Below are 15,959 nucleotides of genomic sequence, written 5' to 3'. Positions count from 1 at the left end.
AGGCACCATCAGGGTCCGTGGTGTACCACTGTCTCAGATTTTTAACTGTTATTTCCCAGACGAATTTGCACCCCCGGCACTGTTCAGTTCTCCGCTTCAGCCCCATTCTTCCTTGTCCAGCCCACTCTGAGCCCAGAGCCTCCGGGGGGTCTTGGGAGCAAGGTACCTCTCACTTGTCCTGCAGCACTGGTGGCGTGAATTCCGGGGCAGGGTTTCCTCCCCCTCATTTCATTTGTCACCACCCTTCCATCTGTTTTCTACCTTCTAGAAATTTCCTGAAATCTCCTTTCTGCTGATTAACCAGGTTTCTTTTTTCCTCCAACGTCAAGAGTTTATATTTTTCTGTACTCTGGCAAATGTCTACCATCTTTTTTTTTCTTTGTTTTCTCTTGTGTTTTTTGTTTGTTTGTTTTTTAAGTGAGCTCCACACTCAACATGGGGTTCAAACTCACAACCCTGAGATCACGAGTTGCACGCTCTGCCGACTGAGCCAGCCAGGTGCCCCCAAGGTCTACCATCTTGAGTTGGAACTGTCTTCAAAAATTTCATATTGCTCTATCTTGAGTCAATGAAAGAGCCTTTCAAATGAGTGAAGATTTTACCAGCCCAACAATTTCAGAAGGAACAATTTTTTTTTAAGATTTTATTTATTTATTTGACAGAGAGAGATCACAAGTAGACAGAGAGGCAGGCAGAGAGAGAGAGAGGGAAGCAGGCTCCCTGCTGAGCAGAGAGCCCGATGCGGGACTCAATCCCAGGACCCCAAGATCATGACCTGAGCCGAAGGCAGCGGCTTAACCCACTGAGCCACCCAGGTGCCCCAGAAGGAACAATTTTTAAAAAAATCATCAGTGTCTCTTACCGAGGGGCACCTGGGTGGCTCAGTCAGTTAAGCATCTGCCTTCAGCTCAGGTCCCAACCCCAGGGCCCTAGGATCGAGCCCCACTTCGGGCTCTCTGCTCAGCAGGGAGCCTGCTTCCCCCTCTCCCTACCACTCCCCTGCTAGTGCTCTCTCTCTTACTCACTCTCTCTGTAAGTAAGTAAATAAAATCTTAAAAAAAAAAAAAAGAATTTCTTACTAAAATGCCAAATCTAGATTTAAGTTTATTTATTTTTTAAGCAATCTCAATGTGGGGCTCAAACTCACAACCCCAAGATCAAGAGTGACATGCTCTTCCGACAGAGCCAGCCAGGCACGCCCAGATCTAGATTTCATTCCACTCACCAGATCTAACTATTAAAACAAAACCAAAGCCCAAACCTGACCTAGTTAACAGCTGGGGTTGAAGGTCATTTGCCCAGTGCGGGGGTGAAGAGATGTCCAGCTGCAGGGGCACAGATGGAAGCCCATTGGTTGGGGGTGCAGACAGCTTACCCTGGGGTTTGGTGACCGTCCCTGGTGGGCAGCTGGAGCGGGGGGTACAGCGGGCACAGGAGTTGGTGGCTGATGTGGTACAGAACATGCCAGATCGACATTCGCAGACTCGAGAGGAGTTCCATGTGCACGGCGTCTTCTCCACCAGGTCTTCAAAGGGACACAGAGAAGGGTCATGAGGAAGGATCTGGGATGGCAAGGGCAGAGGGTCCCGAGAACCCCCAGGAGGGCAGAGAAGCATTTGCCTGGAAGCAAACACTCATGTGACTATCCTGTTGAACAGATCTTTTGGCTCAAAATAGTCGGGCTGAGCGAAAGAAGGCAAGGGGGTAGAAAAGAGTATGTACTATCTGATTACGTTTACAGAAAATGCTAGAATATGCAAATTCCTCCACAGTGACAGGAAGCAGGATGATTGCCTGGGAATGGAAGTGGGGTGAGCAACGGTGGGAGGGACGATAAGGAACTCGAGGAAACTTTCTGGAAACTTCTTTTCCTTGATTGTGGTGATGGTTTCACAGCTGCATACGATGTCAAAAGGTATCAAATGGCATGCTTTGTCCACATGCGTGGCCCTGTGTGTCAATCCTGTCGCAATAAAGCTGATGAAAGAAAATAATCTAGAGAACAGGGTGAGCACGCATGGGTAGAGATGAACCCACAGTGGCTGTGGCTTGATCATTCGTTCAAAGTGGGTGATGTCCACAGCCATTCCTGACTTTACTCTGAATATGCTTGAAATCTTCAGTGCTGGGGCACCTGGGTGGCTCAGTGGGTTAAGGGTCTGGCTTTAGCTCAGGTCATGATCTTGGGGTCCTGGGCTGGAGCCCCCATTGGGCTCGCTGCTCAGCAGGGCGTCTGCTTCTCCCTCTGTCCTCTTCTCCGCCCTCCCACCCCAGCTCATGCTTTCTCTCTCTCTCAAATAAATGAACAAAATCTTAAAAAAAAAAAAAAAAAGAAATTTTCAATGATAAAAAAAAAATGTTGGATGTTTTGTCAAAGAAAGCATGTGATAATGCATTTACATATGCTTGGGAATATTTCATATGCTCTAAATGGGTGAAAACAGAACGACCACATTAGTAGATCAGACACATGTGACTGGGTCAGGAGGACTTTCCTCAATCAGCAGGATACTTCACAGACCTCAGATGGTAACCTCATAGTCTCTTCTTGAAACCTCCAGAGAGAGTGGGCACTGGGGAGGGTTGGGGAGTTTGTGCAGACAGCAGGAGTGAGCTCAGCAGTGCCAGCGAGGACTTGGGACAATGACAGCTGTTATCACGATCTCAGCTATTAACAGCACCGAGTGTGGCTGGGACACGCCTGGGTGGCTCAGGTAAGCGTCCGACTCTTGGTGTCCGCTCAGGTCATGATCTCAGGGAAGTGAGAGCGAGCCCCACTCAACAGGGCTCTGTCCTCAGTGGGGAGTCCGCTTGAGGTTCTCTCCCTCTCCTTCTCCCCACTTCCCACATGCACACACTCTCTCGCAAAGCAAATAAATAAAATCTTTTTTTTTTTTTAATATTATTGAGTACAAACAAGGCAGCCGTAATACCATCGGGTGCATGGGGGGGTCTTATTCTTAGCATCCTGCCCCGATTAACCTAGTCTGACCTACTTAATTCCTGCATCAGGTCTTCGAGAGAGTACTATTATCATGGACACTGCAGATGAGGGAACTGAGGCACGGAGATGTTAAGAAACTTGCTTGTGTTTATAAGCTGCAAACTGGTAGGGCCAAGATTTGAACCCAGGCTCTTGGGCTCCAGAGTCCATGCTCTTGGCCCCTGTTCTCTACCCAACGGCTTCGCAGAGCTTTCATCCTTAGAGCTGAAGGAATTCTCTTACTTCTCTATCTGACACAGTAGCTTTGGCAGATGATATTTTTTCCAAAAATGGCCAGAGCAGCATTTCTGGCCCAAATCTGCTCTTCCAGACCTCTGCCTCACCGTCGAGAAGTTTGATTTCTTCTCCTTCCACTGACTCTAGTGGGATGTGTGACTGCCTCAAGAGGTAAAAACTGGCGGAAACTATGCCATGCGACTTCCAAGGCAAGGCCAACAGAAGGGATGTGGCTTGTCCCTACCCCTGCCCCATCCTTGGAATCCAGGCGCCAGGCCTCGAGGAAGCCCCCAAGTTAGCCATACAGAGGCCACGAAGGAAAGGGCTTTCAGACAATTCTCGCCTGTAGCCTTCACATTTTCCAGCTGAAATCCCAGATATTGTGCAGCAGAGACGAGCCACCCGCTCAGGGTCCTGTCTGATTTCTGACCCATGGGATTCATGAGTAAACAGGAGGGGGTTGGTTTTGCCACCATGTTTTGAGAAAGCTTATTTGTGGCCTTTGCAACTGGAACAGTGGCCCCCAGTGACAAATGGTGCTCTCTGGGCCTCTGCTGACTTCAGCCAAGGTTTCTGTGAAAGAAACCTTGGACAAGGAGATACGATCACGCATCCCCTCCCTGCCCCCGTTGCCTTTGTGATGGGGCTGGGGACACAATCAGCCATGGCTGTCTGCGGCCTGGGCAGCTGCCCCTGTCCTGCGCAGCCCTCGTGGATGGATGTCAGGGGGCAGCTGGTGGTGCTGTGAGGCTGTGCTGAGTCGGCCACATACACAGAAGTCACCCAGAAACTGCCTGTCCTGAGAATGTTCTAAGGACAGTATAGTGACTAGCCGAGCCCAGAACCTCCAAGTTGAAACTCTGGCCACGCTGCTCTCGGGTGCCTGTGGCCTTTGTAAGGTCTCAGTGTTCTCCTCGGTACAATGGGGACAACTGTAATCCACACACCAGAGGACAGCTACCAAAAATAACAGGACAAGTCTGGAACAGGTAGACGGTAACGAACGCTTCCTTGCAGGAGTAAGCAAACGGAAGCTGTGTGAGAAGGGGTCACCACCATCAACGCCCCGCAATCGAGAAGGACACTCAGAAAAGGCCTGCTGCTCAGAGATGCCAGCGAGGGGAGCTAGGCTCCTGAGGGCTGAGCAGTCCCAGAACAAACTCAGAGCCCCCCATCCCCAGATTCTCAGCCAAGAGCCCCTGCTCCCAGGAAGGAGCCCCTTACCTCCAGAACAGGTCACGCAGGCCTTGCAGCGGCCGTCCCTGTCCAGGTAGTAGTCGGGGTCACACTGCTTCCCACAGTCCGATGACCCCTGTGCGCACGGCTGCTGGGAGATCTGCCCTGGAGAAGGAAGCAGAGAAGCTCCAGGCCGGGCCGCCTTGGCAGAGGCCCCACCTCCGCACCCAATCGCCACCTCCAGCTCCATGGCCGGCCCCCAAACTCCACACAGGTCAGACTGATCTCTCAGAGGGAGTCCTGAAGCCCAGAGAGGGAAGGAATTTGTCTAAAGCCACACAGGAGAGCAGCACTCACTAACTGGCCCCTGCTTCCAGTCCCTGCCCTCTGCCATCCACCACGGCCACTGCCCTCTCCCCAGCCTCCCTGCCATGTCACCACCCTCCTCAAAACTCGGGGGCCACTTTCCCTCTGAGACCAGCCATGAGGATGATGTCTACTGGCCACAGCTTCCGCTCCGTGTGGCACTGGGGGATCCAGGCAATTCGGGAAGGCGAGGAAAAGAGAGGCAAGTAGTGGGGTCTGGCAAAGAAGACATCAGGCTGTCATGGACAGATGGCGTCATTAAAGGGGACAGATGACCCAAAAGAACCAGCAGAGTCTTAGATTATTAGATTCTTAGATTATTAGAACAAGTGAAGTTAACAAGGTGCTTGGAAATAATGTTATTACATCAAAACTGAGTGCCTTTATGTTTGGGTTGAGCCACATGAATTGCCATTTTGGTAGGTGAGGCTGCCAAATACTGGCTGTTCACACGGTTCAAAACAATACCAGTGATGAAGACTTAGAACACGAAATACTGAAAAAAAAAATATTCCCCTCATCATCAGAAACATCAGGTACCTAGAAATCTAAAACAAAGCTATAAATCTCTCTACACAGAAAATAATAAAATATTACTGGGAGAAGGTCAAGCAGACCTAAGTTGAATTCAATAAATAAAAATAAAAAGTGAGGGGTGCCTGGGTGGCTCAGTGGGTTAAAGCCTCTGCCTTGAGCTCGGGTCATGGTCCCAGGGTCCTGGGATTGAGCCCCACATCAGGCTCTCTGCTCAGCAGGAAGCCTGCTTCCCCCTCTCTCTCTGCCTGCCTCTCTGCCTACTTGTGATCTCTGTCTGTCCAATAAATAAATAAAATCTTAAAAAAAAAATAAAGAGTGAAATAATAGAGGGCTTTATCATGTACTACTCGATACTGCAAAGATTTTCTCTAAAGTGAGCTGGATTCGGTGTGATCCCAACGAAAAGCCCAAGAGGACAGTTTACAGAATCTGAAAAGTTGATTCTGAAGTGCACACAGAGAGGCAGATGACTGAGAAGAGCCGGGCTAGTGACGAAAAACAAAGGCAGAGACGTTGCTCGACCATCCCGATGACTAAATGAAAACCTGTGCCATTCAAGCCCCTGGGGCATCCACACGGAAAGACCAACGGAACAGAACATCAAGTCCAAGATCGTGCCCAGGCACATACGGACCTTTGGATACAAAGATGTCTGCCACACAGTGGGGAAGGATAAAAGATGTTGGTTCAACTGGACACCCACACGGACCTTCCAGCAGGACCCCTGCCTCACGCCGTACACACAAGCCAAGGCAGACGGCGGGTCTACACGTGAAAGGCAAAATGGGAACGATTCTAGGAAGTCGATGCAGATGTCTTCAAGACTTGAGTGGAGGAAAAGACTATAAAGAGCGGAGCATAAAGGCACCGGTCGTAAAGGGAAAGACAGATCCCTGTGACTACTTTAACATTTGTTTTTAAAATATTATTTATTTATTTGAGAGAGAGAGAACACAAGCAGGGGGGAGGGGCAGAGGAAAAGGGAGAAGCAGACACCCCACTGAGCAGCTGAGCAACATGGGACTTGATCCCAGGACCTCATGATCATGACCTGAACCGAAGGCAGATGCTTAACTGACTGAGCTGCCCACGTGCCCGTGACTACGTTAAAATTTGGAAGATCTCTTTATGGGGGCGCCTGGGTGGCTCAGTCAGCTGAGCATTGGACTCCTGATTTCAGCTCAGGCCACGATCTCGGGGACCTGGGATGGAGCCCCACATCAGGCTCTGCATGCCACAGGGAGTCTGCTTGAGGATTCTCTCCCTCTCCCCTTGCTCGCACAACCGCAAGCATGCGTGCGCTCTCTCTCTAATAAATACATCTTTTTAAAAAATAAAATAAAATAACAAAATCTCTTTATCAAAGACACCATAAAGAGAATAAGGAGACAAGCCACTGGGTGGAAGGTGGCCGTCCGCACACCACTACAGGATGAAGGGCTCAAGCCCAGAACTGTAAGAAGTCCTATTAAGAAGTCGGTGGAAGGGGCGCCTGGATGGCTCAGTCGTTAAGCGTCTGCTTTGGCTCAAGTCATGATCCCAGGGTCCTGGGATCAAGCTCTGCATCGGGCTCTCTGTTCGGCAGGAAGCCTGCGTCTCCCTCTCCCACTCCCCCTGCTTGTGTCCCTCTCTCGCTGTGTCTCTCTCCGTCAAATAAATAAAATCTTTAAAGAAAAAAAAAAAAGAAGTCAATGAAAAAGACAAACAAGCCCCGGACTTGCTTTTCCTTATTCATCACAGCCAAAAGGAGGAAACAACCCAAATACCCAAAGACTGCTGGACAACCACGGGCCAGCACCGGAGGCCAGTCAGCCACGGCAGGAGCGGACTGAGGGCCCCGCCGGTCGCCGTGGGAACCCGGAGGGGTCAGACCCACAGCCGCTCCTGCACCAGCACCTCCGCGTCACACACACCCGAGCTGCCCAGCGAATGACTTCGTCCATGACTAGAGCCCCAAGAGGCCTGGAGACCCTGTTCTCCCCAGACTGGGAAGGATCGCAGCCCAGGGCCCCCTGCCTGGACCGGCCCGCAGGGGTCGCCTGCCAACGAGACGCTGCTGCCCTGGAAACGAGCCACAGCCTCTCGGGAGAACTCACCTGGACCTGGACCGGGCTCCCGCGCTGAGGAGGGAGAGCTGGGGGCCCTCGTCATTTCGGAACCGTCTTCCAGGGTGAGGGAAGCGCCCCTTCCGGGAAGCGTGGTCCTCGCCCTGGAGCTTGCTGAGGCAGTCCTGAGGGGCCTGGCCTGGGGGGTGCTGCTGCCAAGAGAAAAGTTAGAAGTGGCACTGCCAATTCTCCTGAGGGGGCGAAGTGGGGGGGGTCTATGCTCAAGGGCAACCATTTCTGCAGAGAAGGGGGTCCCCAGACCCTCTGTCCACAGCGTCCGGCAGCCCCGCCGTCAGCTCCTGGGAGCAAGGACTGTGTTTTCTAGGCTCTTCTCTCATATGCTCTGGGAAGACTGAGCACATGGTGGGGCCTCAGCTGGCTTGTGGGCTTGGCAGAGAGACTCCCCGGGGTCCTGACACCCTGGGCTGAACCCCAACCCACCACAGCCAGCGGGGCCCTGAGCATCCTATGGGGCGGGACAGCCCCACACCGAGGTCAGCTGGTGGGGAGAGGGGAGTCACCTGGTGGCCGCCCGGTCAGGACTGGTCACTGGGGAAGGTCGCTCACAGACGGTGTCCCTTTCTGCTGTGCCTGCAGGGGGGACAGAAATGCAGGAGTGACAGACGTCACGGCGGAGCCTGAGGAGACTCAATGAGACACTGAGGAGACGTCATGAAAGAGCCTGAGGACTCCAGGCACAGATCTTTTACCACCACAACCCAGAGCTCGGAATGAGGTGCTTGGAAAATGTGGCGGCCATCTGATGTTTCAGCCTGCCCTGTGTCCAGTCCCTGTTGGGGTAAAGCACCTTGACTTTCCCCGGGGAATACTTTCCGGTCTCAGCGCCTGTGCTCAGGGCTGAGGCTACCTCGCCTCCGTCCCGTCCAGGAGCAAAAGCAGACCAGCTAGAACCATCAACCCCTTTGATTCCTCTGACCCCGTGAACTGGTTCAGTGATGGGCACCTGACCCAAGGTGTGCCCAGGAGGAACAATATCAAGGTACTGGTTTCAGTTCTTGGAAGGAGAAGCCGTCTTTCCACTGGCGTTGGGTGGGAGGCAAGCCAGGAGCTGCTGGTACGAATCTTACAGATGCCTACACATAGGGGACCGGAGAGCACCCGACACTACCCAGGGAGCCCCAGACTTTGCAGTTACAGGAATCAAAAAATTCTGAGATTTTGTTTCCAGCAACCCAAAGATTCCTGAAGAAAAAATCCTGAAGAATTTTGAGATTTTGTTTCCAGCAACCCAAAGATTCCTGAAGAATTCCTGAAGAATACTGAAGAATGCGATCAGAAAGAGGAATACCCATAGCACTTTCCGTCCGGCGGACCTGAGCTCGCGTGCCGCCTCCATCGTCCTCGCCGTGCCCACCACACTGCGTGACGTACAGTAAATGCCTAGCCCACAGCCTGTCCTTCTCCCCGTCTGTACATTGCTTAGAGAGTGTCCCACAGGTGGGATTATGATCTGACGGTTTCGGGGCAGGCAGGTGAGCGAGGCAGACGTGTCGTGTGCTTCGAGTGTGGTGCGGTGACCACGCCCCGTGTGACCTTCAAACCCAAACTCGGGTATTCCCTGCTCTGTGGCCTGGAGACTTGACCCATCTCTGGACCTCAACTTCCTCAGCTATAAAAGACGGCTGATTCGGCCTGCTTGACGGCGTTCTGAGCCCTTCAGGAGAGAACACAGGCACACAGCTCTGGGCACCAGCCATGGGCCGACTCTGAAGCAGAAACTCATTTTACGGCTGGAGAGTCGCCCTGTGGGAGCAGAAACCAGGGAGTCCAGGAGTCAGCCAGTGGCACTGTCGTGCAGAAACATGATGGGAATCCCACACATCATTTGAAACTGCCTAGTAACCACATTTTCAAAAATAAAAAGAAACATGTGGAGGGGCACCTGGGTGGCTCAGTAGGTTAAGCCGCTGCCTTCGGCTCAGGTCGTGATCTCAGGGTCCTGGGATCGAGTCCCGCATCGAGCTCTCTGCTCAGCGGGGAGCCTGCTTCCTCCTCTCTCTCTGCCTGCCTCTCTGCCTACTTGTAATCTCTCTCTGTCAAATAAATAAATAAAATCTTAAAAAAAAAAAAAAAAGAAACATGTGGAGTTAATTTACTTAACCTAATAGATCTAAAATAGATCAGTAGATATTTAATATAAAAAATAATTAATGAGGGGCACCTGGGTGGCTCAGTGGGTTAAGCCTCTGCCTTCAGCTCAGGTCATGATCCCAGGATCCTGGGATCGAGTTCCACATCGGGCTCTCTGCTCCTTGGGTAGCCTGCTTCCCCTTCTCTCTCTCTCTCTGCCTGCCTCTCTGCCTACTTGTGATCTCTCTCTCTCTCTCTCTCTCTGTGTCAAATAAATAAATAAATAAAATCTTTAAAAAGTAATACTAATTAATGAAGGGGCACCTGGGTGACTCAGTCATTAAGCATCTGCCTTCGGCTCAGGTCATGACCCCAGGGTTCTGGGATCGAGTCCCACATTGGACTCCCTGCTCTGCGGGAGGCCAGCTTCTCCCTCTTCCACTCCCCCTGCTTGTGTTCCCTCTCTCGCTGTGTCTCTGTGTCAAATAAATAAATAAGTAAAATAATGAGACGTTTTACATTTTTGTCTACTGAATGTTTGAAATCCAGTGAATGTTCTGTCCTGACAGCCCATCTCAACCCAATGGGCCACATTTTAAATGCTCTCTGGCTAATAATGTGGCCAGTGGGACCGCTAGGGGCAGCACAGTCCAGGGCAGCAGAGAGAGGCCTCTGGCACCAGCATGTGGCAGTCGCAGGAACACCACGGAAAGGGCCTCCAGGGCAGGAGAGGATCCACAGGCCTGGCTGGAGCAACAGAACTCCAGGTACTTTTCCCAGATATGCAAGAGTTTCTGAGCTGGAAAGTCCCCCAAGGCCTTCTACCAACAACTTCACATTTTCCCGATTGGAGACTGAAGCCCAGGATGGGGTGGGAACACGTCCCCCAGGTGCAAATCTAACAGTACTCCAGGGGTCTGATGCCCAGCCCCTAGCATCTTCCACTCCAGCCCGTGGCCCGGCTTGCGGCCCTAGATGACCAGGAGCACAACAGGCATGGTCTTGGCCTTCACGGAGCTACGGCTCAGGGAGGGAGGCCAGCACTGATCAAACCAAGAGAGACACAAATGTTCATAATCCACGTTTGCGAAGGACGCTGTGTTATAAGAGATCAAACACAGACGTGACCTGTGACAAGTCATAGGAAGCCTCCTGACAAAGTCATGTGTGGACAGAGAGCTCAAGGCTGAGGAGCTGACTGAGTGAACAGCAGGGAAGGGTGTCCCAGGCAGAGGGAACCACATGCCCAAGGCCTGTTAAGAGCGGGAAGCACCACGCAGCCATAGAATTGAAAGCGAGCAGACCAAGTTGAGCCAAGGAAAGAGGGAGGCTGGCGCTGAGTCTGAGGCTGGCGGAAGGATGACGACATGGTGCAGGCCGTGTACACACTGTGTCCTGGAGACGGCCTGTGGGAATACACAGTGGGTGCCCTTTTCCCTAGTCCTCCGACTAAAGACAGCTAAACCATGGGTACGTGTCTAAACAAAGACGACTCTGGACAGCGGAGAGAAGGCCTTGGAACCCAAGGAATGACACAGTGGTGAGTCCCCTGGGTCTTCTCTCTGTTCGCCTATCCCAGACATGGAGCCAAATAAGCCAGCAGCCCGGAAATGCCAAACAGCACAGACTTTAGAAAAGAAGTCCCTCCAAAAACCAGTTCTCTTCTGCCAAAGGATCATGGCATTGTCCTTAGAGTCATGAGAAGATACTAAAGTGTTTTTTTTCCCGCAGGTGTGTGTTTGTGTGTGTGACAGAGAGAACCAGATTTGGTTTTGCAAGGGTGGCTCCGCCTGTGTGCCATGGGCAAGGAATGACAGGAGGAACTGGGTGTGGGGAATGGGAGACAGAATTAGGTGGACAAATGCTATGGGACTGGCTGTGGCGTGTGAGGGAAGGAAAGGAAGGAAGGAAGGTGGGGGAGAAGGTGGTAAGGATGGTGGAAAGGACCAGGTTAGAAGTGGGAGTATCATGGGCGTGGTGCTGGCACCTTTCTGCCCAGTGGGCGTGGCTCCCTGATTCCATCTTGCTGCCTCCCCAGCCTGGGGCTATGGTCCACCCACTCCCCAAGCCTCCCTTCTAGAACGTGTCCTCAGTACCACCCACACAGCATCTGTGCCCCTTACCTCCTTTCTGGCCATGAGCCTCCTTATACTGTCAGAAAATTAGAAGCCCAGAGAGGGTAGGGAATTTGCCTGAGCTCACACAGAAAATTGAGAAAGAAATCCAAGTGTCGCAATAGCTCTAACTCTCAATGCCTCAATGGTGAATTGGCAAAACCAGCCCTAATCCTCTGGGGAACTCCCAGGATAGAGTTTGCTTCTTGTTTACCAGGCATCAGAGAACTTCTGCCCCAAACCTCAAACCAACCCAAGACTTCATCCCAGCACGCCTGTGCTTCTGGCCACCGGAGTCTCGCTTAGCCCAGGACACAAAGTGCAGGGAAGTGGGGAAGGGGGCTCTGCAGTAGCTGGTGCCCCTGCAGGATCTCCAAAGGAGACAGCAGTCTGTCCAACAGGAAGAAGGAAGTGGGAGGTCATAGGTCATTTGGAGATCTGGGGCGGGTGCAGCTGGGCCCAGATCTTGATGCCGGGCTGAGGGTGAGGATACTTACCCTGGAACCTGACGACCTCCCCTGGTGGGCAGACGGAGTGCAGCCTACAGCGGGCACAGGATTTGGTGGCTGATGTGTAACAGAACATACCAGGCCGACACTCACAGACGCGGGAGGAATTCCCTGAGCATGGAATCTTCTCCACGAGATCATCTAAGGGACACAAAGAAGAGTCACAGGGGACAGAGGAAGGACGGGGAAGAGAGCCAGAGAACCCTCATGGCCAGTGCCCATTTGGCACAAGACAGAAGATGCTGCTGTGGCCTCCCTTTGGGCAGGGAGCTGGCACGCTCAGCCCTTCTTTCCAGAATGTTCCTGCAACAAGGGCAAGAAGCCAGGCAGGGCCAATGGGGCAGACTCCACTTCCCCACCCAGAATCCCTAGATGTCATTCTAATCGTATTAAAAAGAAATTAATGGCCCCATTTTAAAGTGGGCAAAAAAATAAAAATAAAAAATAAAGACACGGAGGAACCCTTCAATGCATAGTGCTACATGAAAGAAGTCCGTCTGAAAAACCTACGTGCTGTGTGATTCCAACTCTGTGGCATTCTAGAAAAGACCAAACCATCGAGACGCTGTCAAATGGTTGCCGGGGGTCTGGAAGGAGGGTCCTAAACCTGACATTCATGTCATTATTGCTCGTAATTGCCAAAAAGTAGAAACAACCCAAACGTCCACCAATCGATTGTTCAGCCATAAAAAGGAATGACCCTGTTACAGCATGGATGAACCTTAAAAACACTGCAAAGTGAAAGAAGCCAGTCACTAAAAGCCGTATATTAATGACTTTGAAATGCCCAAACTAGGCAAATCCACACAGACAGAATGTCGACTAGCGACTATAAGGGAGTGGAACAGGAGGAGAATGGGAAGAACAGGGGCTTCTTCTGCGGGAGCTGGAAATTTTCTGAAGTCAGAGAGTGGTGGTGGGTTGCATATTATGAATACAATAAAACCACTGTACTGCACATTTAAAGTGGTGAATCTTAGGGGCGCCTGGCTGGCTGAGTCGGTACAGCTCGCCACTCTTGATCTCAGGGTCTCGAGTTCAAGCCCCACGTTGGGCATAGAGCTTACATGCAAGAACAAATAGTTAATATAATTTAATTTTTAAAATAAATTAAGTGGTGAATTTTATGTCAAGAGGGAAAAAAAATCACTGGTTTAAGTAATCGGCAAATGCAACCATCCGTGGAAAGCAACACAGGGCATCCTTGGCCAACCGGAAATGGTGAAGGCTTCCTGAAACATGGAAGCAGGTGGGACTGCATAGAAGGAGACCGAAACCTGCAGTCCAAAGTATACCTAAGATGGTTATTCTGGGAGAGGCTCTGGGCTAGGGCCCTCCAGTCTCTGAGTGGGTACAGGGCAGGGGCAGGCCCCAGGGAAGCCGATGGGGGATACAGCAGGAGCACCCAGCTGGGTCAGGCTCCCCCCGCTTCTCATCCACTTATGCCACAGGTCCAGATGCCAAGCATCACCCCCAGGAGACTCTTGGGTGAGATGAGCACAACAGTGCCCCAGGGCTGGTCCTACGTGGGAGGAAGGGACCCTGCAGAAGATTAGCCACTCAACAACACACGCCCCCATCCCAGTGACCAGATACAGTGTGCAGAAGGGTCACCCGTGGGAGAGAAAAAGAGCTCCAAACTCAAAAAGAACTAACTCTCAAAAGAGCAGATAAAACAAAAAACAAAAAACAAAAACCCACAGAACAAACCATTAGAATCAGTACAATTAATATCCTCAGGAATTTGCAGCTATACAACAGAATTCCCTGGAGCTCAAGGAAGAAAGGAAGGACATCGAAGCCATAAAAAGGGATCCTCAGGCACAGAATGCTGGAGTCACCAATTCATTTCCTGTGGGCTCACACAAAGACTACATTTCCCAGCCCCCTCGGAGTTGGATTTGGGTCACGTGACAAGATTCTAGCAAATGAGATGTGAATAAAAATGATAGGCGCTTCTCCCAGGCCTGGCCCCTAAAACCATCTCGTGGGGGGCTTTCTCATCTCTCTCTTCCTCGCTGTAGTGGCCCCAGAGCAGTACTCTCGCCTGCACCCCGGAAGCAGTACTGAGGACAGCATAAAATCCCGAGAATTCTAGAAAATCTGAGTGGTAGACTGAGGACAAACAGTAGACATCCCTGGAAAATTCAAGGAAAAAACCAGAAGCCTGGGCAAAGGTGGGAAAGGGGCTGGACTTGCAAACTTTCAGGAAGGCAGGCCCAGAGGAAATGAACAGAGGCCCCGGGAGTGGGGTACACTTCTTTTCGGGCAGCAGGAGCTCTAGATACGCCCCTGATGGAAGGGAAGGCAGATCCCTCTCCCAGCAAGGATGGAGCCCGTCTCTGGCTGCACTCTGCCTCCCACCCAGGCCCTTGGGCACCTAAAATCAGTTTCAAAAGTAACACTCAGGATTCCTTCAAAAATTAAACAGGATGACCACACGATCCAACAGTTCCACTGGTAAGGATATACCCAAAAAGAACTGAAAGCAGAGACCCGAACAGATTATTTGCCGACATGTGTATTCAACAGCAAAATTCACAACAGCTAGAAGGTAAAAGCATCCCAAGTCTTCACCAACATGAATGGATGAACAAAATGTGGTCGATCCATCCAGTGGTATATTAGCCTGACACCTGCTGCAGTGTCTTGAAGACACGAGGCTCAGTGAAATAAGGCAGTCGCAAAAGATAAATATTTTAGGATGCTACTTATATGAACTTCCTAGAGTGGTCAAATTTACAGAGACAGTGAGTAGAACGGTAACTGCCAAAGGCTGGGGGTACCATGCTAGGGAGCTAGTGTTCAGTGGGGACAGAGTTACAGTTGGGGCAAATGAACAGGGGCTGGAGCTTGGAAATGGTGAGAGTGTTGCCCCCCAAAATGCGAATGCACTTGATGCCCGTCCCCTCCCCCGCCACAGTACACTTAAAATGGTTACAATGATCGGATGCTTAGGTGACTCAGTTGGTTAAGCATCAGACTCGGCTTCCGCTCAGGTCATGATTTGGTTAAGTCATGATCCCGGGGTCCTGGGATTGAATCCCATGTTGGACACCCTGCTCCATGGGAAGCCCGCTTCTCCTTCTCTGTCTCTCATGAATAAATAAAATCTTTTTTTAAAAATGGTTACAATGATCATTTTCTGTTATGTACATTTTATTTACCACAGTGTTTTTGAAAAGTAACACTCAGCCCCCAGCTGAAGGTCTGAGCTGAAAAGACAAACCAGAGCCCAGGGAGGTAGGGCAGGTGTTAAAGAAGTTACGCCACAACGAGCTCCTGCCCCTGCTAAGCTGAAGCAAAAAAAAAAAAAGAGAGAGAGAAGAGAATGCTGCAGACACACTGTAGCAGTAAAGAAGGAAGGGAGGGAGAAGGGAAGACTGAAAAAGAGAAAGATCTAAAAGAGAAATACGTTTTGGAAAGACCAAGAACCCAGACTAAACCAGAAGCAATCCCAGGAGTGCTTCACACTATAAAAAAAAGTTAATAATAAGAATATAAATTCAGCCTGGGTGGTTCACTCAGTCAAGCATCTGCCTTCGGCTCAGGCCATGATCCCAGGGTCCTGGAACTGAGTCCCACATCGGGCTCCTTGCTCAACAGGGAGCCTGCTTCTCCCTCTGTTTGACACTCCCCCTGCTTGTGCTCTCTCTCTCTCAGACAAATAAATAAATAAAATCTTTTTTTTTAAAAAAAAAGAATATAAATTCAGCAAAGGGAAAGCTCAAAGAAAAGAGGATCTTTTAAAAAGGATGCGATGAGAAGTTAGACTAGAGAGTTAAAGTAAGCAAACTGAGATGCAAAGCATCACCAATAAACTCAATGAATACATTACAAG

General features: G+C 50.9%; 1 protein-coding gene across 7 annotated transcripts in view; it reads right to left on the bottom strand.

Moving 5' to 3' along the window:
- Positions 1–15,959, bottom strand: part of TNFRSF8 (TNF receptor superfamily member 8) — a 71,368-nt gene that overhangs the window by 30,241 nt on the left and 25,168 nt on the right. For 5 of the 7 annotated variants that reach the window (XR_006383118.1, XR_006383117.1, XM_044237185.1 and 2 more), the window contains exons 4-8: positions 12,107–12,259; positions 7,926–7,995; positions 7,396–7,556; positions 4,445–4,561; positions 1,376–1,525 (exon numbers count right to left, since the gene is read on the bottom strand). Coding sequence is in view for 5 of the 7 variants with exons in the window: in XM_044237185.1 (XP_044093120.1) it covers positions 1,376–1,525; positions 4,445–4,561; positions 7,396–7,556; positions 7,926–7,995; positions 12,107–12,259 (651 nt within the window). In the remaining 2 variants the exon portion in view is untranslated. The remainder of the gene's footprint in view (positions 1–1,375; positions 1,526–4,444; positions 4,562–7,395; positions 7,557–7,925; positions 7,996–12,106; positions 12,260–15,959) is intronic. The other 2 variants (XM_044237186.1, XM_044237187.1) reach the window with 2 other exon arrangements.

The sequence above is a fragment of the Neovison vison genome, chromosome 2 (genome assembly GCF_020171115.1).
Source record: "Neovison vison isolate M4711 chromosome 2, ASM_NN_V1, whole genome shotgun sequence".
Lineage (NCBI taxonomy): Eukaryota > Metazoa > Chordata > Mammalia > Carnivora > Mustelidae > Neogale > Neogale vison.
Note: the sequence above shows the minus strand (reverse complement) of the source record. Positions and strands in the feature narration are given on the sequence as shown.